A 22,288-nucleotide genomic window follows, 5' to 3' on the forward strand; every position below is an offset into this window, starting at 1 on the left:
TTATTTTCAGATTAATCAATGTTTTTTTAATAGTTTACCTAGCTACAGTAGGTAATTAGGAGAACCGATACAACACCCTATCCTTACACTACATTGCACTATAGGCTATGTACAGAATATTACCACACACTATCATTGTATACTTCTAGTTTTTAATTTTAGTTTTATGTTTTTACAACTGAATTTTCTAATCATATTATATTCTTGTATAGGCATAACTGTATCTATCTATCTATCTATCTATCTATCTATCTATCTATCTATCTATCTATCTATCTATCTATCTATCTATATATCTATCTATCTATCTATCTATCTATCTATCTATCTATCTATCTATCTATCTAAATATGCTATGTGCACAAACTCACCACCAGAGGCACTTTAAGGGCTCGCGAGTATTTTATAATTATTAGGCCTATTATTATATTAAAAGGCTACGTTAGATGACCTATGTATTTTTCTCATGCAGGTAGTACGGGCACACAGTCACATAAGAGGACAGGCAGGAAGCGGCGTGGGCAGCCTCCCTGTGTCACCGCCTGCGTCAGACCAGACGCCAGGAGGGAGTTTTCCACTGACGAAAAAGGCTGCGCTTCTCGGCAGTCTGCTACAGACAAGGGAAGCGCTTCAGCTGGTACGAAGCCCCGTACGGCGGAGACACACACAGACAATAGCACCGAGAGCTGTCTATATGCGGGGATAAGCGTTGCATTTCTTCGTGCCATACTGGATTACTCCACTGTTATCACATCGGCTGTTTATCCAACGCTATTTAGTCCCTAATGGTGATCGGATACTTGACTTGGTGGTGAGTATAGACACAGAATGGAGCTGGTGGGTGACTGAACACCGTTTTTGATGTGTTTAACCTCAGCGGAGGAGGGAAGCCAAATAGTTTGAATGTTCTTTCTCTTGTGTTGGAGTCCCTTTAAATGCACTGCTTGTGTAGCTGTGTGACAATATGTTGTTACAAATGAATCTTTACAGTTTGTTGTCTGGGTTTCCTTTTAAACACACTTCATTTAGTCGTTTAACGTGACGCTTTTATTGTCGGCTACATATTGACATGGTTGGGCTGCTCGCTGAAGTGAGTTTTAACTAATTGGGCTGGTTTACACGCAGGTGATTTAATCTGATTGCAAAGGAATAAAATCCATGTATTGGTTTAGGCGAGATTCCAACAAACCGCTCCATTCACTTATTGATTCATATATTGATCGCTGATTAATCAGGTTTGTAGAAACTTCACAGCTCACGCCAGGCGTGTTTTGCTTTACATTATAGTGTGTTTTCAGATGTGGATTCATTTATGTGTGAACTGTTGATGAGGGCGGCTTTGTGTCCTATTGAACCCGTGCGGAGTTGTTCTTGTTCACCTCAGTGGTGCTGGTGCGCCTCTTGTAACACGAGCGACTCCTGAAGGCACTACATGTGAACACACACACACACACACACACACACACACACACACACACACACACACACACACACACACACACACACACACACACACACACACACACACACACACACACACACACACACACACACACACACACACACACACAGCTGACAGGACTGCTGTCATTAGAATTAGCATTAATCATGAGGAATGATCGGGTCAACTGGGAGAGAGCACTTCACGTCGTGCACGTTCGGCTACATTTAATGATTGGTTTTTGATTGATGGTTGATTTATTTTCACTTGGTGCAGATATCAGTTTACGCTAGGAGCCAGGTGTGGATACGGAATGTTGAGCGCCTTCATTGTTTGAATAATTCTGCACAGGAGCACATGGATATTTTCCTCCTAACCAATAATTATGACGCATTGCCTATAATGTTTGTTATTTCAACCTCATAGAAAAAACAGCGAGTGTGTCTGCTGTTTGTTTAGCCTATTTACAAGATGATTATTTTCATAAGAAGCTAGTAATGCATTATTCAGAAACAGCACTATTAGTCTGAGGCTCTTATTTTATAGAGCCAGACTCTATCTGTTTTTGATAAAGCGACTGACTGAATTAATTTAATCGTCTCTAGCGCGACCTCACCCGGATCCTTTTTGGAATCATGTTTTCTGGAATTAGGCAGAGAGAGAGCTGAATGATCCTTTGTTTACATAGAAGGGAATATAGGACTTTACGCTGTGCATTTCTCAGAAATGTGCACTCATGTTGAATATCTCACTTGTGTAGTAGGCTAGGTAGGTTAGCCTATATAGTATATATTTTTTTATGATCCCTCTAAAAATAATAACCAACCAAAATGTTCTCTTAAACCTAAATGGCATGAAGCAACAAAAGCTATTTGCAATTTTTGGAGGAATTTCAATAATGGTCATCCATGACTGACTCCCTCATCTCCATCATATGATCCTGTACTCGGTTAACCTTGTGGTGCCTGCAGCTGTCAGCATAGATGATCTGGATGGCCACTTCCTGTTCACTGCAGTGTACGTTTCACAACCTCAGGAAGCTCACACACACTTTTAGTATCTGTCTCCCCAGCTGGGAGACGCAGCAGCAGCAGTAGTAGTGCTGGGTTTAGACAAGGTTGTCTGTGCCTGCTTCATTTTGGTCACGCAGGATGGCCCCACGCTTTTGTGCCTGGAGATGTGAGAGGGGATGGGGGGGTGGTGGTGGTGGTGGTCGGGGGGTGCAGGGAGTCTGCTCATGGTCTCTCACACAGCAGTGGAGAGTTCCCATCTGCTTTGTCCTCTCCCAGCATTCCATACTGCAAGTGTCCCAGACTGGAGCATGACCCCTGAACCCACGAACACACACACACACACACACACACACACACACACACACACACACACACACACACACACACACACACACACACACACACACACACATGCTTTTTTATATTTCTTTGTGCATAGTGAGACTTTCCCCAGGAATTAGTGTACTTAAAATCAGCCCTCTCTATGGTTTACAATTTTCAGTAAACTAACCCAAATCAGTAACAGTCTGACTCCTGCAGGCATCACCTGGCTATTAAAGTTTGGCCTGCATAGCAGATTAATGGCAGCTGAGGGCATGTGAGGTCCACGTGCAAGCTAATAACCCTGTCAGGTGTGGCCAGTAGAGGTAGCTCGCTCGGCTGCCTTATGGGAGTAGGACTTTCCAGTGGTTAGCAGTAGAAAACACATCTGGCTTAGATAGAGCCTGTGTTCTTCTCCCACTATTACAGCAAGAGTGGCGCTGCCAGAAAGGAATTCCTGTGGCAGGGAGACATGACATTATTTATTTTTTTTGTACAATCCTCCCTCCTTCTTCCCACTACCTCTCCTTTTTGGAATTGGAGTGTGCCCGGGTCGGGGCAGAGGAACAGAATGTTTCTGTGGCACAGTCAGAGCGAGCTTTGGGCTTCAGGGAGAACAACAGACTCATAGAGGAGAAAACAGGAGCTCTCCCTGCTTTGTTCCAGCAGGTGGAGCGCTTCTGAGTAACAGCTGAGTTTAAGAAACAAGCCAGTGTTTCCCCAGCTGTGCAGGCGCTGGAATCCAGCCCGCCGGCACCTTGATGGCTCTGATCAATTACCCCCTGTCTCCTCAGTGACAGAGCTGGAAGTGAGAGGTGCAATACCATGAAGCCTGGAGGGGGGCAGCCTGCCCAGACACGCTCCTACACACACAGGAAGACTCCCAGGTTCATCATTATCACATTTTATGAGCACTCGACTCAGTCAGTCATTCAGGCACTGCACAGGGTTGTCAGTGTGCCATGTAAATGCTTTTGGCTGGCTAAGTTTAGTGTGTCTTGTCGCTCCCACCCACACTGTTATCAGCTGCACAGGGGCTGGACAGGTAGTGCAAGGGGGCAAAGTCAACTGTGACTTGTCCTGTTGGGCTGCAGGGCAGACAGGGTCAGTTTAAACAAGCTACTGGGATATGTATTCACACATGCATGCATGTATGCATGCAGCCTTTTTTTCCCTTTTTTAGGCTTTTAAGATTTCCCTGGACATACAAATTCCACTCCTCCTTTTTTTTTTTATTTATTTCTTTATTTATTTTTTAAAAGGTATTACCTAAAGTGAAGAGGTAGAACAATGCTATTAGCTAAATTGCTGTTGAATGTTCTTAATGAGTGATTTATTAAACTTAAACTTTTTAACATGTTTTAACATTCTCAGCTGTTGGAATAATTTAAGAATCCTTAAGAACTTTTTTTTTTTCTGTTGATAAAATAGTAATGAATTGGGATTCATATTAACAGCCTGTAGCTGCATGTATCAAGATAATCTTATTCGAATGACATAGTTATGCGTCTGACTGGAGCTGTGTAGTGCTTCTGGTGACAAATCTCCTTGCCAGAGATTTATCTTCCCAACTCTGTGACAACTGGCTGGGGAGCACCTCAGCGGATGCGTCCTTTATCTGCCTGCCTGTGTGTGGTTGATGGAATGACAGTGATGCATAATTTAGTGTGCCATTGAAAACATGCTGTGCTCCTTCTCTGGCTCGGCTGTCCGATCCCATCCATTCTCCGTTTAGAGCAGACATTCACAGGCACGGCTTACTTGAGGAGCTGGCTCTGAATTCTTCTCTTTCATCTTTGTTCTTTTTTTCCTCCCTTCCCTCCACCCTTTTGCAAATGAGTCATTGCACGATTGTTGTCTTTTTTTCAACCATTCCCTTGTTCCATCCACTCTCCCTGCTCTGTTGGCCTTGTTCTGTGGGTGCAGGCAGTGGCTGAGCAGGCTGAGAAGCTCCTGATTGACTACAAGCCGTCCCCTTGCCAGGATTAACCTCTCGCCATTGTTTCTGCCCGTTAAACAGGATTAACAAATCAATGTGTCAGGTAGACTGCAGTCAAGAGACAATGACCCAGTTCTGACACCACTGCCCCCACCTCTCTCCCTCTTCTCCCCTTCTGCCTCACTGCAGCTTTTAATTAAAAAGACTTTGCTTAGCTGGCGCTATGCACTCCCTTGAGGATGCCTCGCAGCTTTGTTATCATGTTGTTGTTTTTTTACAGGGAATTGGGGGTGGGAGTGATGTCAAAAATGTAAGGTGAACCCATGTGTGCTCCTCTTTTATATGTATGCTGTGGTGTGGCGTTCAGAACACACTTGTTGCATCAGTGAATACGTAAGCAACAGATGCTGCACCCAGATGTTTCTAAATTGTTTCAAGGCAAATCCCATGATGTGATAATATTAGTAGCTGTGAAAGGCATTTGGAGATTATTGCCTGCTCGAGAGAGTTGATGGATGGGAATTGAGCGACTGCCTTTCTCATTGGTTCGGTAATGTGGAAAAACCGCTGAGGTGGTCACAATGTAAGGGATGCCTTTTTGTTTGTTGCAGGGACGGTAGGAGCCAGCTTGACCCGTTGCAAGGTGATTCATTCATCATATGTGCACTGGGGACAACGATATCTGACTGCAGCAATAACAACCCCCCCCTCCACTGCATATACAAAGGTGTCAGCCTCTTGCCCTTGACTCTGATTTCTCTTTTATCCTTGTCAAAAGGCAGGAACGGTTTTACATAATTGCTCCCTGTTCCATGCTGAAAATGACCTTTCTTCTTACCTGCTTAGGCATTTTTTTCCTGTTCTGCGATTGCTGACGCTTGCATAACATCCCGATAAGACAAACCAGGCATGCAGGCTACACGTGGAGTTAAAGTTCCTTTAATGCCATTGGAGGATCTCTGGGCATGACGTATCAAGTCTTTGACCCATTGAGCCGTCCTCTAAGGAGTAGAGGTGATGAATTAGCCTGTTGGCAGGACAGCTTGGTGTGTCTAGCCACGTTCGGTCTAATAATTGACAGGTTTGCTACATAAATTAAACTAACTTAAATCTAATCTGCAGTTCTCCCACAAAAAAAATCAAGCCAAAAAAGCAACAGAAAGTGCAAAACTGACATTTCCTTTTAAACATTTATACAAAAATACCAAAAATATAACATAACCAAAATTAAAGTGCATTCCTTACATGCTTCAGCTGCAGCATCTGTAAATGATTTGGCTGCGATTCCAAAGACGGTAAACAGTTTGATGGTAAAAATGATGTATTTATGGGTAAAGTAAAAGCCTCCTTTCCCATTCCACATCATGGAAGGGAGTGTCTGCGCTGGACTTGAGCCCAGTCATGTCTTCCCTCTCCCCTCATTTCCTTCCTCTCCTCCAACCCTCCGTCCCTCCTTGTTTAAGTTAGCAGGAGCTCGGCCCCCAGACTGCGATGATGACCTGTCTTGTATAGCAGTTGCCTCACGCTTCCCAGAAATTGTGAAGAAGACTGTGTGTTGTTTGTCAGAGATACGTGACGCATTAACGTCACCGTAACCATAAAACACACCAGCAGTAAACCTTCCTTCTCATCCAACGTGTTCATTTTTTGTCTGTGGTTTGTTCTTTTTTTCCTGCAACACGCTGAGGTTGATTTGGTTGAGCAACAAGAGTAGGCTATTATTCATTGACTAAACTAAGATTTAAATATATCAACAAAGCCTGTACATGGAAGAGGTTTCAGAGATATTGGGCATATTTTGGAAGAATAGAGGGTAAATGGTATTCTCTCCCCTCATGATCATCTTTTTTTTTTTTCTCCTTGTCTCTTGTTTGTCTGTCTGTCTGTCTGCCTGCCTGCCTGTCTCTCTCAAAGGATTGATTGTCTTTATCGCTGAGCCAGCAGCCCCTCTCACGGGAGCTCTGAAAGAATACACGCAGGAAACAAAACATCTTGACTGTGCATAGCTGTACATATTTACTATTAGGGCTATGCAAACACATTAAAAAAAGTGGAAAATTGCCCCGGCGTTGACCCACTTATTTGATAGTGCTGCCTAAAGGGAATGATTCAGATTAAATGTCTATGGCTGAATTTGGTCAACCCTGTGCTCAGTCCTTCCTTCTAATCAATGCATTTGCTGAGCTGATGAGAGTTGGAAGAGGGTGAAGGGTCCAGTCATTTTTGACGTATGTGAATAGGCCTGATTGATTGCTTCCTGCGCCATGGCTATCTTCTACTCTTAGCTGAGTGCAGCTCAAGATTTGGATGCATACAGTCTCACATGACATAGCATAGGACTCGCTTGTACCAATAACGCTGTAAAAGGCCTGTGTGTGTACAAAAGCATTCATGCAACATAGAGATCATGTTTATTCATTGGTTCTGGCTGTGTTATATTACTGTACATTCATAAGACAAAACTTCAAAGCTGGTAAAATAAGTGTAAATCATTTCCTAATAACCCCAACCTCTGCTCTTTCTTGCAGATTGTTCGAACTAACGCCATGAGTGGGCTTCTCAAGAGGAAGTTTGAGGAGGTGGATGAGGATCCATGCTACTCCTCACTCTCCTCCCTCTCCTCTGCCTGCTCAGGCTGGGACTCGGAGGGGGAGAGCTGCTACTCGGACACTCTGGATTCCACTCCCAGCAACCCCAGCTCCCCAGCAACACATTTCAACAGTGAGTGTCCTCTTCAGCAACAATAAATCATAGAAAAAGCTGATGGTACATGCTTTTAAATGCATTCTCTTGCCTCGTCTTTACTGCTCCGCGGAGGCTCTGATAACAAACCCATAAAAACGGGGGAGAGTTAAGGAATTTAGGCAGCTGGCAGCTCATGAAACATTTCACAGAAATGATTTCAGACTTCTGCAATGAATGCCCCTTTTGATTTTATGCCCTAAAGCTGCAAAATGGCTAATCGCATTATGTAGTGGCTGCTCACCTTGGCTCGGTCTGCACCTTCTTCCCAGAGCCTTGCAGACAGACAGAGCCTCACCTTTTTTTTTTCTTGAGAGATATGGGTCGAGAGGCTTCAGTGTTTCTGTCTGGACCTGGGTGCGTCTGCTGGCCTTTAGGGGACCGGCCGGGTTGGAGAGGGATTGTAGGGGGAGAAGGGCAAACATTTGTGAGGTTTCCAGGATGGCGGGGCAGGGAGCCAGGAGGAGAAGCGTGGCAGGTTGCCAAGGCTGGGAACACACAGAGCCTTGTCTGAAGCCCGGGCGTGCACCCAGCACAGGTGCTGAAAGAGGCTGGGTGAAGGGATACAAAAAAGTGTCGGGGTAGGACAATCAAGAAAAGAAGGCATGCAGACACATCTAGAGGAGCAGATTGTGCAAACCATTATAATCCGGTGTTTGTGTTGGACAGAAAGATTCCTGCCATTATGAGGTGAAGGGGGAAAAACAGCCTGCAAAGCTATCCCATTTAGAGGCAGAAGAGTAGGTGTCATTTGTCTCCTGCAGGTGTCATAAGCCTGACTGGATTTGATGGATGTAAAGCTGAAACTGGCAGTTTGTTTAATCTGTATTACCCCTAGCGACAGATTTAGTCCACATAGTAAATCTACTGTCTGGACTTGCATTGGGGTAAAAGGTTGTTTTTCAACCTCTGAGCTTCAATTATCACACGGAGTACACATATTTTCCCGTTGGAGGACAGTTGTTCAGGGTGTGTCCCAAGAAAGCTCCATGGCTGAGAAAAGGGGAATCTACAAGAAATTCCCCACCACATAATAAAGATGTAATGAAACACATGTGGAGTAACAGCATCCTTTTCTGTTCACACATACATGGACAAAAAAAAAAAAAAACTGGCAGGTTATGCAAAGGAAAAAGTTGCTGGTCTTAATGCAAGGCTCAAAAGTCGTGTTGAATATTCCTGGGCAGAGGAAGTGGAATTTATAATAATGCTTGAATAATTGTTCCCACATATGGTTCCACTTTGATTCCCATATGGTTTTATTGTATTTGTCTGAGTATAGAAAGATGGCTAGTTGCTTTGGATTCTGAATGTTTTCAACAGAGAAAGGACCTTTGACTCCTCTCAGTTACTGGGCCATTTGTGGGGATTGTCAGCTTGCACAGAGTCCAGGGTGGGCCATTTTTATTCCTGTCCTGAGAGCTACACTTCCACCCTCGACCTCTTCCGCAAGCCCCGAGCATTTATTCACCCATTTGTGAGATCCTGGCAGCTCTGCTTCCTCCACAGTGTTGGCCACCACAAGGAAATTCCAGGACTGGGTGGTTTTTGTCGCACAGTAGGACAAGAAACAAGGCTGAATGGATTCTCGTTAGTTTAGGTTTCACTTTAAAAGGATGGAAGTGTGTTCAGACTCCTGTTAGCAGTGTGTTTTAATTAGGTACATGATAAGGCTTGGTTGAGGACTAGGGCAATGAATCAGAGGGTGTCCTTTTACAGTCTGTTCAGCAGGGTTTGCACACATCTCATTTCAGACTTCACATGATGGGGCATTATGCCATCTAGTGGCACATAAAAACAATTAAGGCAGTTCGAAAGAATTCACCAATAACCTTCTGGTTAAAAATCCAATCTCCTTTTTTGACAAGATGTATTCTTAATCTATTCTTTCCCCATCAACAGCAACATCCATCCTTAAGAAATCCAAGAGACCACGACGGGGCAACGTGACCTTTGACCAGGTGACAGTGTTCTTCTTCCCTCGGTGCCAGGGCTTCACTAGTGTTCCCAGTCGGGGAGGATGCACTCTAGGCATGATGCAGCGCCACAGCACGCTCCGCACATATTCACTTGCTGAGTTTGCTGTGGAGCAGCGGCTCCTACGCCGGGAAAAATTCCTTAACAGACTCAGAGAGGAAAAGCTGGAGGCTCTCAAATTGAAGGTGAGCAAAGTTGCACTAAAGTGTGTCGAATAATTTGTAAAAATCCCCAAATTCTGATGCGCAAATTCAATACAACTATTATTCATTTAATACCTTTTGTCCTCTCCAGCTAACTAAGAACGGAACCCAAGAGAACGAGGAGGCGGAACAGCTAACGGTGGACGACATCCCTGAGCAGGACATCGACATCAGTGGGGCCAATTTGGACGAGGGCTCTTTCCTCCAGCCCTACCCGCCAAAACGTCGCTACGGACTGCTCAAAGCAGCCGGTGTGAAGAAGATCGAAAAGGAGGAGAAGAGACAGCTGCATGAACTGAGGATCTCCAGGGAGAACTGCGGTTGTGACTGCCAGGGCTTCTGCGAGCCTGAGACCTGTAGCTGCAGCCTAGCCGGTATCAAATGTCAGGTAAGAGCCAAAAATCCCCTAAACTGTGATTCAACACCAAGGGCTCCAAATCACAATCCAATTGGGACTTCTTATCTGTAATTTTACAAGATATTTAACTACTTCCTTCTGCTTTCCACAGATGGATCATTCCTCTTTCCCATGTGGCTGTACCAAGGACGGCTGTGGAAACACAGAAGGGCGCATTGAGTTCAACTCCACCAGGGTACAGACGCATTACATCCACACTATCATGAAGCTGGAGCTGGAGAAGAGGCTAGAGGAGCAGTCGAGCACAGAGGAGGAGGAGGAGAACACAACCACCTTACCAGCAGTGCCCTCCTTCCCCTTTAGTTCAGAATTGGCAGCAACTGGAGAGAACAGTTGCAGCAGCGATATGACAGATTTGTCAGACTCTTCAGGTCAGAGTGAGGACTCTGAGGCAGGCGAGAGCCGGTGTGAGCATCGCACCCAGCTGGATGTGGATGAGAAAGGCCTGAGCCGCATTTTCAGTTTCAGTGGCACAGAGAACGGCTCACGAAGTATCAGGGACGGTGGGAACTATAAAGACACTTGCTGCCCAGACCAGCGGCATGAACAGCAACAGCCATCTACGGAGGCTTTTAGTAGCTTTAGCATGGTGGACTTTGCTGACGACAATGACAATATAGACGCCGCGCTGTTGGACGATCACACAGACAATCGAGCAACAACCATCTCAGAACTTTTGGATGAGAACGCCAACCAGGAAAACGGCCTATTCCATAGCAGCAGTGTGCCGCGCACGCCCTCCCCTACCATCGATCGCTCGGCAAATTATAACATGGACCTGAGCCTCTCCTCGGAGTCAGACCTGGAGTTCTTTGACGGGTTCCCCTGCTTGGGGCCCAGCTCGCTCTACAACTCCCTCAAGGAGTACGAACACATGGACAACTTTTTTCAGTTTCAATTGCCTAGTTACCCTAGCTTCCCTCCGGCAAGCGACCCCGGGACCTGCCTCCTGGAGTCGCTGATTGGCCTTTCAGAATCTGTCCCAGAACCCCCTGCCACATTTACAGACAATCAGCTGTTGGAGGAAGCCATGAAGTTGTCTGTGATGGAATCTGTGAAAGTTTGACAAAACGTGAAAATGTGTGGACAGTGCAAAGAAAAAAAACATGGGTTTTGGAGGGGACCGACCATGCACATAAGAAGTCAATGTCAACGTAATTCTTTTTTTTTTTTTTTTTTTGAAGGAAGCTGTGATTTCCTTCTTGCCTAATAAATGTTTAAATTCCAGACTTGCCTTCAAAACGTTAGCAAAGCAGTTTGGGATGATTGCTGTGTGAGATGGCAGCTAGTGTTAAAAGTGATACAAATTGAGATCAAATTGCCCAGGCCCATAGAAACCAATGATGGCTCTCAGTTCCTAAGAAAGCTCTTTTAACCAAACCCAGATCGCCAACCATATGCTAAACAGGAATCAACCTTAACCAGGGCCAGGTTGGGAATCTCAACACAGCTGAATGTGCACCTCAGGGATTTTTTCTAGCTTTCTAGCTTTTGGAGGCAATGTATGGTGACCATTGCTGTGATGGCCTTCATATGGAACCGAGTCAAATCACAACGTAGTCCTGTTCATGTCCTCCCTTTGGGCTTACACCCAGATGACTTGAGTAGGTAGGGTCCTCCCTGTGTTGAATCCTGAAGCTAGATGACTCTTTCTCCTCAAGATCTTTCCCAAGGGTCTTCTATGGTACAAAAAAAATCCCTCTAAAAGCTCCTCGATCAGCACTTTATCTGTGAAAATAGTTATGTAATAGGCATTGTTGTGGTTTTATGGGGTCGATTCAACAGTTCAACGCTAAATTATGGAGTTTCTTATTTATGAGCTGGGTAACTAGAAATAATGCTCATACCATTTTAAAGCTGTAGCTTGTATTGTCTTTATTATTACTTTTGTTTTTAAATTATTTCCTTTTATGATTTTATTCTATTTATTTCAGATAAAGCCTACTTTCACTCAAGAAGCACTGTGGTTTGATATTTTCACCTGAAAGTGCAATCTTCCTTCCTTTTTTCCATATCCCATTAAGTCATTGTTATGGGAAATGGGACCACAAGTCCATAAGAAAGTATTTAATATCTATTCTCTTTTACATTTAACATTTTTGGGGATAACTTATTATGTCATCACTTCATTAGTTATTTAATTTAAGACATTTTGGCAATAAAATGGGGTGTTGTGAAGTTTACTGGATGTGCCTGCTTATCAGGGGAGCCATGCCAGCCAACGGTGTGTGCACAGTGCTTCCATATAAGCTTTGGGACTGAAAACTGTGGAATCCCCCTAATCACTGAAACTAAATTATGGGTCTATTGTATCGCTGCCTATAATGTAACCATATAAAATTACACTAATATTTTGTAACTAATTTATGTAGCTTGACAAAAGAATTCTAATCACTGATAAATTGAATATTTTATTAAGAAAGAAAAATTAGTAATTTTCAATCTGGGAAAACCTTTGTAATATATGAATTATAGAGAAATGTATACTTATGAAGGTTATCGCTCTCTAGCATTCTGAAGTATTTTTCATAGGCAGTCTTATGGTTAGATATATTAGCGAAATGCCACTAAAACTAAGTAAATTGCAAAGATCAATTTGATTGTATTCTGAATTTCTTGGAAGTCTGTGACTTGGGTTACATTATGTGATAATTACACATGTAAAGGGTTTTTGTGGATAAAAACTGCATATATTATACATTTTTTATCACACACACAAACCCTGAAAATTGAAGAGTTGCCTCATTCATGATAGAACACCTTTCAAAGGTGATTCTGCTGTCACCTGTGTGAACAGCTGAGGACACTAGAGAGTAGATGTATATATCTCACCCTTTCTACAGCTGTTTTAACAACCTTTCTGGACCCTTTAGAAATTATGCATGCAGGTCCTGTTTGTTAAAACTTCTTCTGATTACTTGTATACTTTGAAAAAGTGCTGAGTGCACATTGGAAATGTATTATTCGCTTTTTGCCTTTTTGATTACTTTGAAATCCATCCGATATATGTTCCTATGCCATGAAGAGGGCACTGATTTTTGCAAGCAAACATTTGTTTCTATTGTATAAAACATCAATTTTCATGAAGAAATGGCAACAGTAAGTGTTTATCAATGTAATGTATTACAGTACAGCTTTTTTAATTTTTGTTTTCAAAGAACGTGTCTTACTTTTTGCCTTTTGTGTTGTACATATTTCTGCTTGAATGGTCCTGCAGAGCAAACAAAGCTGCTTTATTTTTTACATATTCACACCTTAACCTGCTGTTGAAAACAGTTTCTTTCATCTAAGCCATTTTGACAGCCTGTCCCTCCAAATAATAAAAAAAAAAAACATTTTCTAAATGCTGTTTGTCATATGCTGTTTTGTTAAAATGAACTTTAAGCTACATAATAAACCTGAGTGAAGTTTAGATTCAGAGGATAAGCAAATATGCCCATATTGCAGTCTTTGATTTATCTTATGCATATTTGATGTAGTCTTGGCTTCCGAACTGAAAAGATGTTCAATGGTTTCATGTTCTAACCTACTAAAATCATATTTTCTATAGCATTAAAGGCAGTAAATAGTCCACGTTCACATTAAATGCATTGACATTCTTTGTTTTTTTTTGTGTGTAAACCACTGGAATTCATCTGTGGCTTCTGGTCTCCATGGTTAAGAGAAAAACACTTTATGTGATGTCACGCTGTAGTCTCCTGACTACCACCACAAACATATGGCCAGAAACTCCAGACAAGAAGGAAATGTCATGGCGGTGACTGCATATAGCTCACATTTGGACAGCATTAAGAAAATGTGGTTCTCGTTAAGTCTTTAGGTAGATGTTACAAGAATTCCTTTTGGTTTTCTTTGATTCTGACTACATTAAAGGGTTTTACCTCTGTGCCACATTACCACTTAAGAAGTCTAATATAAATCCAGTCTCTTTGGTCTTTTGGTTTAAAACATCCTTAGGATTTTGTCATCCACTGGGATTGCGGCAGATTGGGAGGTCAGAGGATCAGGATAGTTACCATTCGCCCAGGGGCCCTTTAGCTGTGGCCCCATTTGCAGACTAGTTGTAAGCAAATTATATAGTATACTATAGTCAGTTATTTAGTCTTAACATGAAGTATTGTCGCCACTCTTTGGCTAAATTAATGTTAAACACACAAATGAATGAGATGCAAATACATTTTATTTCACAGGTTCCATTTGACAGAATACACTGTGCCACCTATTGGACTATCTGGAGAAAAAAAAAACATACAAATAAATGAAAAGTCAGGCAACTGAAATAGACAGACAAAAAATAGTGACATTTTCAGAATCACATTATAGAGATAACAGGAGGCTTACTGAAAAGATCCAGTCTTCGAAGGAAGAGACTCTGGTGAAGACAGTGGGTTTAGTCACTTGGTTGCACTCGCCAGATGGACCGTAACTGACAACACCATGGACCGTCCAGGCTCCATGTGTGAAGCAGTTCAGGGGACCTCCGGAGTCGCCCTGGGACAGGTAGAAACAAGAATAGGGCTCTAGTTTGAAGACTGTGGAATACCTCTTACTCAGCTTCTTTTATACAGTTTTTACTTAGACGGAGATCTACTGGGTGACATTATGATGTCAGAATGATCATCCTAAATTAGTAAATAAGTCGCAAGTTCAGGATCTCTTACAATACCATTTAAGTGTGGAGATTAACTTTAAATTACAGTAAAATAAATAAGACAACAATAATTCAAAAGAACATCTGAATTGTCATGGTCTTGCATTTATAGAAATCAAAAAAGTATGCAAACATATGTTTGCTGTACCTGGCAGCCTGATATGACTCCATCCCCTCCAGCACACACCATGGTTTCCAAAGCATTGCTGCCCCACCAGTTAGGCTGGGAGCAGACTGAATGCTCCACCACCGAGATGGGAGCCACCTGCAGGATGGTAGGGATGCTCCCTACGTCTGTGAAAAGAAAGTGTTTTTTATTAGATGTGCATAAATGGGTTTCATGGGACATATAGTATATGTGTGTGTGTGTGTGTGTGTGTGTGTGTGTGTGTGTGTGTGTGTGTGTGTGTGTGTGTGTGTGTGTGTGTGTGTGTGTGTGTGTGTGTGTGTGTGAGAGAGAGAGTCTTCTCACAGTCCATGAGTCCCCAGCCAGTGATGTAACAGGTGAACTCATGAGGCAGCGTCTCGTAAGGGTAGGGAAGGTTGGCAATGGCCACATAGCCGTTGTCATTCACAGGATTAGCCAGTCTCAAGAGAGCAATATCATTTCTAATAGACACAAAAAAGAAGCAAAGTTGTGACTGTTTTCATTTGAGGGGGAGGAGATACAGTAGTTCTGTTACCATCTATTTGTGCAAGACACCTCATTCCAAAGCCCTACAGCTCTGTGGCCAAAGTTGCGGGAAAGGGGTAACACAGTTGTAAATGTGAATGCATGTGATGCCCTCACCCTTGGAACTATCCCCTTGGGCCACTGCTATCAAAAGAACTTGTGCTTTTAAATGGCTAAATTAAGGTAAGTGGTCTGACTTGTTTTCACTTTACCCTTTGCTAAGGTCTTCAGTCCAGCCAGGATGGACATCAATCATTTCCACACGGATGAACTGCTCGCTGCCTTCATACTCATACAGGTTGTACTCACCCACCACCACACGGTACAGACTAGCATGCATGCTGACAGGAAAGTAAGAAGCAAAGACACACTATGTTTATTTACAATCATTTATCCAGCAGACAAGGAATAATATGTCAATAAGGATAGTGAGACACCCAACCTGAGGATACAGTGAGCTGCAGTCATAATGTAGAAACTACTAATGATAGTGCCTCCACAGATGTGGGCGAAATAACCATCATTGTATGAATCATACTGGAGAGAAACCTGAGAGGAAACAGAGAACAAATAGACACTGATAATGATAAGAGGATTTCATGTTATTTCAGAAATCAAATAAGTACGATGAGGTCTACAGTATAGTAGCTCATTGTTGAGCCTATTTGCTCAATTAGAAATAAGAAAACCACTGTTAATGCTTATTATACTGACACAAAAAGCCCCACAATTGGATAGAATCATTGAAAAAAAAAGTGCTTATAGGTTTTACCTGCCATTTCCAGGTGTTGGGTTTAGCATCGTGGCCTCCTATGACCCTCTCGTTGTGGACATTATGGTTGAAGGGTGTTTCAGCACAAATCAGCCCTTTGGTGCACATATGAGCATGAAAAGAGAGAATACCATTGTAATTGTGTTAATATTCACAAACAACACTGTAAAGTGTGTTGGTATATGTTTCTTGAAAAACTTACCAATGCAGGACAGGCAAGCCACAAGCCAAATCATGTTGGAACACTGAGGACCAGATGCTGTTTAACTACCGGTATTTATATCAGTTTGAGATTAGAAGACCTTCAGAAAGTACTATCATGGTGGGAGAAGAGCAGGTGCATTTACATGCAGGCCAATTCAACTAAACCATCTGTAAAGAGCATGACTCAATTACACATTTTCCTACAGATAACTTTTGAAACTGATCAACAAGAAGAAAATGTCCCACAGCCTGCTAACAGTGCATGACTTTATTCAACCCCAAAGAAGAGTATTTCAGTGGAAGATACAGACATGTAATTATGTAGTACAAACACCTATATATGCATACAAAAAGTCATAAAGATAGGAATGTAGAAATTTCTGGAGGTAGTATTTTATAAGATTATATTTTATATAAATGATTTATATAAAATATAATCTTTTAAAATGTAAACATTATTGTTGTTATTATGATGATGTTCTGTGGGAATATAACCAGTTGTGTGTTTGGTGACTACAACTTTATCCTGAGCTGCTTTAACATGAGATCTCTCCAGATGATCCATTTTCATCATGCTCAGGTTTAACAAAATCTTAATATAGCCTAAAGTAAAATGTTCACTTTCTTTTGTGCTATCCTTATACACCAATATGGGAGATAGTTAACTGTAAACATCTTTCTTAGGTCAGCTAATTTTGTATTTTGTTCTCTCCCGGACGTGGTAATGGGTAAACTGACCCCATTTGAAACGCCGGTCAAATCAAGCTTAATGAGAAATATAACACAGAAACAGTGTTGCTTGATTTTCCTCAGACGTGCTTTATGTAAGGCTACAAACTGCCAAATATATTTGTACGTGTTGTAACTTGTATTGAAATTGATCACGGACAATGTCCATTCTTAATGAATGAAATTAAAGCTTTTACAATAGTGTTTTCTGTTGCTAGAATAACCCGTCAAGGGCAGCTAATCGAACGCAGATTCGTGAACTCACATAGGCTCGATTTTTCTAGCATCTTTATTTATTAGCTTTGTCTTGAAGTGGCTGCGGCTGTCTATGCTGTCAACCTGCCTCTGCTGCTGTTGTTCTTGGCGCTAGCTAGCTTGGATCAGCTGTGTATCTTTCAGTAATGACTTCTACATTAACGTTACTCTACCTCAGTGGCAATTAGCTAGTCAGTAATATTACATAGCTATAACGTTAACTGTTGAAGGCAATGGGGCTACCACAAAGCTCGTTTTTGTCAGATGGGGGAACTTGTAGTGGATATCATGTCCACGGGGTAAGTTACGTAGTAGCGTAGTGCAAGGTTATATACCCTACAACTCACTTTTTGAATCTGGGTTACCCACTTTTAGCTCACTGGCTTGCTAACTATGCTAGTTATGAACAAATGTTGTTGCTGCATGTAGCTATCTATGAAGAAAGTAACCCAGTCGCTGGTTTGTAATTGTCAGGTTGTTAGTAACTCGTATAAACCGTGGTCAGCTTTAATGGTGTCCGCCCATGATGAGGTGGCATTTGGCAAACATCCAGGCTCTTTAGCTTTGCTAGAGATTGTAACTGTTGAGTACTAGAAACTGATACTAGTAAGGATACATTATAAAGTTACAATAATAATAATAATAAAGTTACAAATTAAGCATGTGAGCAACACCAACTGTGTGATATCGCCCAATGAGAATCCCCAAATTCTGGACAATGCAATATCTTTAGTTCACACAGGGTGGCGACTATAACATGGTACCCTTTCTGTCAAATCAGCCAAATCTCATATGTGTTTTGTTTTTTCATATTTCAGGTTCAGGAGGACTCCCCAGCTCTGAGGGCTGGTCTGGAGCCCTTCTTTGACTTCATTCTCTCTATAGGAAATACCAGACTTGTGAGTAGACTCCTATGATGCTTAAGTAAATGGTGGCATGTCCACTCACCAAATGTAAATATATTACCAAATGACAAACATTGGGTTGTAGTGAATGGGTGGCATCGAATAGATAAGCGCATTTGATTTAAAAAAAAAAAAATGGGACAAGGTGAGTAGCATTTAATGTTAGGTTAGGTTTAAGGTTAGATAAGAACATTTGAATATTTGATACTGATGTAAGAAATGTTTTTTTTTTTCATTTACCTGATAAGGACTCCTCTGACCTATCCCTGCAGAGGAATGTTGAGCCTTTACCTTTAGGCTTTTGTTTGTATAGCTTACCACAGCAGAGTTGCTGTTTCACATACTATTTTGTGGGACAACAAAGATAACATTCTTTGTTTTGGCCTGGTCCTTTTAACTCATTTGGGACTGTTTAAGTGTACATTGATGTGTGCTTATGTGCTGTGTTTCTACTGCAAACCCAGTTTGACAGCCAATTTTTCTGTGTTCCCCACAATACATTTCAAACATCGGGCCTGAATTATAGTATGGGCCATAGAGTCTGCTATAATCTCATTTCATGTTCTTTTACGTAAAAAACTGGTTTGCCGTCGCTGCACTGCCACAGCTGGAATAGTCCACATTTCTCTTGTTTCTCCAGAATAAAGAAAGTGACTTGCTGAAAGACCTTCTAAAGGCCAATGTGGAGAAAGCGGTCAAACTTGAAGTGTACAACTCTAAAACCCAGCGGGTGAGGGAACTGGAGGTGATACCCAGTAACATGTGGGGTGGTCAGGGTCTGCTGGGCGCTAGTGTCCGCTTCTGCAGCTTTGAAGGAGCCAATGAGAACGTTTGGCATGTCTTGGTAAGTCAAGTCTAGCCTTTATAGGGGCTATTCTTTAACTTTTTTTTGTTTAACTCTTGCTGGCCTGATATAAAATAGTTTATTGGCGGCTTTGAGGTAGTAGCCAGGGCATTTTCTTTTAGTTAGAATAATATAAAGAAGAGTTGAAGGCTTCAAATCTACTTAATTTTTGTGCCAAATTTGCTAGGGGGTTCCTAAACATTAAATTAAGTCATATTCTTGTGGGATTGGTACCTCCTAATTTGGTACGACCAAATATTGGTGTGTTACATATACACTGTTTTAAATATAAATGTCTTCATAACTATCTTTCCCTTTTTTCAGGATGTGGAAGCCAGTTCTCCTGCAGCTTTGGCTGGCCTTATTGCTCATGATGACTTCATTGTGGGAGCTGACCAGGTGTTACAAGATGTAAGCTTTCTGGTTTTATTCACATTCTTTTTTACATGGATATAAAAAAGATGCAAGCGTTCATGAACAAAACACAGTGCAAAATCTGAAATTCCTTTTATTTTTGTGTCGCAGTCAGAGGATTTCTTTTCTTTGATTGAAGCCAACGAGGGGAAACCTCTGAAGCTGCTGGTGTACAACACACAGACTGACAATTGCAGAGAGGTAGTGGTGACTCCAAATGGAGCATGGGGAGGAGAGGGAAGGTAAGAATAGCTGTGATCTTTTCTTATCATGTCACCTGTATATGTACAGACACAATAAACATTTATAGTATTACCCTAGTTTTGTTTTCCTCAAATTGTAGCTTAGGCTGTGGCATTGGCTATGGCTACTTGCACAGAATTCCAACTCGTCCAGCTCACCCTAACAGCCAGAACAAAAATGTTCTGCAGTCTACAGCGATTGACAGCAGCGAAGAGCTGGTTGCAAGCGACCACACTGAGGTACAGGTTATCACATCTTTCTTTTATTAAATGTTCTTTGGTAGAGACATTGTTTTCTTCCGCTTGTCTAAAACACAAGTTCTTTTGTCACAGGTGCCTTCAGTGGATGCATGGAGCCCCTCTAGCATCGGTGAAATAGATTTGCATCAAGTCGAAGGAGCTGTGCAGGACTTGTGTGTATCCTCGTCTACTCAGCTAGCTGTGAACTTAGGTTACCAGATCTCATTTTAAGAAGCATTCATTTGTTTTCAGTGTTTGATTTAGTCGATGTGTTTTCACACAGAACAAAATGTAATGAATTGCAGATATTTCCAACACAACCGAAGCAATGACTCCAGACTTGTCAGACATGGTTTCCACCAATGAAATGGGCCAGAGCTCCATGTTTGTTAATTACGGGGATGACTCTGGAGATCAGTGTAGCTTTGGTAAGTACCTCTACACCCTCTACAAGTGATTGAATTGTGCAGCTGAATGGCGCAATTACATGTTTTCAATGCCATCCGGCTTGAATAGAAAAATGAAGGCGGTTTAAACCAGCTATTGTTTGCATGCCTCGCATGTCTGGGCTCATTTAATGGCTTAGTTGGTGAATTATTTTTCTTTTATTGCCGTATAAAAAATGTCCTCCTAAATGATAGATATTTGAATATATGTGCAACAAAAATAACCATAGCAAAGCGTTTCTAAAACAGTGTCAAGGTTTTCTTTCAGTTTGATATTAAAACAATTTCGTGCAACCGTTTAACAGCATACAGTATCCTGAGGTGGAAGTCTCCTTTACCTACACTTGTTTATTTCTCTATTTTTACAGATACCTCATCTGTTGACCAAAGACCTTCCTCTCCAGAGAGGGAAGAAGACTCAGACATCCAGGAGACCGAGCCGGAGGGTGTTATTGACCGGGTCACTACTACTTCTCCGAGCAGAGAGGCTGCGGATTACCTTACAGGCCTTGAAGTCACCACAGAGAACCTGAGTGACGCGAGTATCCCAGAGGTGCAAAAAAATAGTTCTGAGCCCTTAAGCTCAGAGAATACAATGGAGGAAGAGACATGGAAGACTGCTGCATGCGACAGTTAAGAAGACCAGAGTATAAGTAACCTGTTTAACTCATAACTGATGCTAGTTGCATTAGGACATTTGGAGCACACTAGAAAACAGAAAGCTTCCCTTATGAATGTAGGTTGCATCACTGGAGCCATGTTTTCATTTCTAAGAGTTTAATTTATATCCAGGTTCCATTGCTGCATGTTGAATTGCACATTTAAGAGAGATAGTATGTTGACTGGAATTATGGTTAATACAACATGAATGTACTCTTTAATTTAGGCATACTGTATGTCTCAACATCATGCAGCATGGTGCCTTAGTGGAGTCTTAGATGCTGTTAAAAGTCATCCTAGTTTGCACTAAAAAGCCAAAGGTGAGTTAGGGCTGGGCAATAATTCAATATGATAAATGTAACTTTCGATGGAATCATATCAAGATATCGTGATATACAGTACAGGCCAAAGGTTTGGACACACCTTCTAATTCAATGCGTTTCCTTTATTTTCATGACTATTTACGTTGTAGATTCTCACTGAAGGCATCAAAACTATGAATGAACACATATGGAATTATGTACTTAACAAAAAAGTGTGAAATAACTGAAAACATGTCTTATATTTTAGATTCCTCAAAGTAGCCACCTTTTGCTTTTTTTGATAACTCTGCAAACCCTTGGTGTTCTCTCAATGAGCTTCATGAGGTAGTCACCTGAAATGGTTTTCACTTCACAGGTGTGCTTTGTCAGGGTTAGTTAGTGGAATTTTTTCCCTTATTAATAAAAAAAGCAAAGGGTGGCTACTTTGAAGAATCTAAAATATAAGACATGTTTTCAGTTATTTCACACTTTTTTGTTAACTACATAATTCCATATGTGTTCATTCATAGTTTTGATGCCTTCAGTGAGAATCTACAATGTAAATAGTCATACAAAATAAAAGGAAACGCATTGAATGAGAAAGTGTGTCCAAACTTTTGGCCTGTACTGTACAATTACAGTGTCTAAATTGGTAATAACAAGCACCTACTAACTCAATTTTCTCAGAAAATCTGTTGTGAAACATTTTGAGGGAATATCATTTGAAGATTAGCAGATTTGTTTTAACATCATACAATTTTATGCATGCATGTCAACATAGTCAGTATATAATTTCACTTGAAACTGTTTACCACATTATTAATGATGATCTAAAATCTCATTATAAAAAATTGTCAATCCTACAATATCGTCACAATATCGGTATCAATGTATTTG

At 41.6% G+C, this 22,288-nt stretch overlaps 3 protein-coding genes across 4 annotated transcripts; 2 read left to right on the plus strand and 1 right to left on the minus strand.

Annotated features, from left to right (window-relative positions):
- The first annotated feature begins 551 nt into the window (after positions 1–551).
- Positions 552–13,625, plus strand: csrnp1b (cysteine-serine-rich nuclear protein 1b). 2 transcript variants are annotated; one of them, XM_039790190.1, is made up of 6 exons: positions 552–811; positions 5,326–5,441; positions 7,243–7,435; positions 9,359–9,618; positions 9,728–10,024; positions 10,146–13,625. In XM_039790190.1, exons 3-6 carry the CDS (start codon positions 7,261–7,263, stop codon positions 11,118–11,120), a joined length of 1,707 nt encoding a protein of 568 aa, XP_039646124.1. In that variant the 5' UTR covers positions 552–811; positions 5,326–5,441; positions 7,243–7,260; the 3' UTR covers positions 11,121–13,625. The 2 variants fall into 2 exon arrangements, with proteins under 2 accessions (XP_039646124.1, XP_039646123.1); XM_039790189.1 differs by lacking the exon at positions 5,326–5,441.
- A 589-nt stretch (positions 13,626–14,214) lies between these two features.
- LOC120552381 (chymotrypsin-like elastase family member 2A) lies at positions 14,215–16,444 on the minus strand. The gene is made up of 8 exons (XM_039790405.1): positions 16,353–16,444; positions 16,151–16,245; positions 15,821–15,927; positions 15,591–15,719; positions 15,178–15,314; positions 14,854–14,999; positions 14,396–14,545; positions 14,215–14,285 (listed from the first exon to the last, which is right to left on the minus strand). Exons 1-8 carry the CDS (start codon positions 16,384–16,386, stop codon positions 14,274–14,276), a joined length of 810 nt encoding a protein of 269 aa, XP_039646339.1. The 5' UTR covers positions 16,387–16,444; the 3' UTR covers positions 14,215–14,273.
- A 951-nt stretch (positions 16,445–17,395) lies between these two features.
- On the plus strand, positions 17,396–21,592 carry LOC120551891 (Golgi reassembly-stacking protein 1-like). The gene is made up of 9 exons (XM_039789464.1): positions 17,396–17,637; positions 18,157–18,237; positions 18,884–19,087; positions 19,412–19,498; positions 19,613–19,743; positions 19,845–19,983; positions 20,077–20,194; positions 20,289–20,411; positions 20,798–21,592. The coding sequence occupies exons 1-9, from the start codon at positions 17,572–17,574 to the stop codon at positions 21,064–21,066; spliced, it is 1,218 nt and encodes a 405-aa protein (XP_039645398.1). The 5' UTR covers positions 17,396–17,571; the 3' UTR covers positions 21,067–21,592.
- Positions 21,593–22,288: the final 696 nt, after the last annotated feature.

Source organism: Perca fluviatilis, chromosome 22 (assembly GCF_010015445.1).
Source record: "Perca fluviatilis chromosome 22, GENO_Pfluv_1.0, whole genome shotgun sequence".
Taxonomy (NCBI): Eukaryota; Metazoa; Chordata; class Actinopteri; order Perciformes; family Percidae; genus Perca; species Perca fluviatilis.

Excerpts from the sequence above, each read along its gene's own strand:
- csrnp1b (XM_039790190.1), top strand. The coding sequence starts at position 7,261 with ATGAGTGGGCTTCTCAAGAGGAAGTTTGAGGAGGTGGATGAGGATCCA. Across the intron at positions 7,436-9,358 it reads CCCAGCAACACATTTCAACA|CAACATCCATCCTTAAGAAA; the intron begins GTGAGTGTCCTC and ends CCCCATCAACAG. Across the intron at positions 9,619-9,727 it reads TGGAGGCTCTCAAATTGAAG|CTAACTAAGAACGGAACCCA; the intron begins GTGAGCAAAGTT and ends TGTCCTCTCCAG.
- LOC120552381 (XM_039790405.1), bottom strand. The coding sequence starts at position 16,386 with ATGATTTGGCTTGTGGCTTGCCTGTCCTGCATTG. Across the intron at positions 15,928-16,150 it reads CCAACACCTGGAAATGGCAG|GTTTCTCTCCAGTATGATTC; the intron begins GTAAAACCTATA and ends GTTTCCTCTCAG. Across the intron at positions 15,315-15,590 it reads ACTGAAGACCTTAGCAAAGG|AAATGATATTGCTCTCTTGA; the intron begins GTAAAGTGAAAA and ends TGTGTCTATTAG.
- LOC120551891 (XM_039789464.1), top strand. The coding sequence starts at position 17,572 with ATGGGGCTACCACAAAGCTCGTTTTTGTCAGATGGGGGAACTTGTAGT. Across the intron at positions 18,238-18,883 it reads CTATAGGAAATACCAGACTT|AATAAAGAAAGTGACTTGCT; the intron begins GTGAGTAGACTC and ends TTGTTTCTCCAG. Across the intron at positions 19,984-20,076 it reads TTGCAAGCGACCACACTGAG|GTGCCTTCAGTGGATGCATG; the intron begins GTACAGGTTATC and ends CTTTTGTCACAG.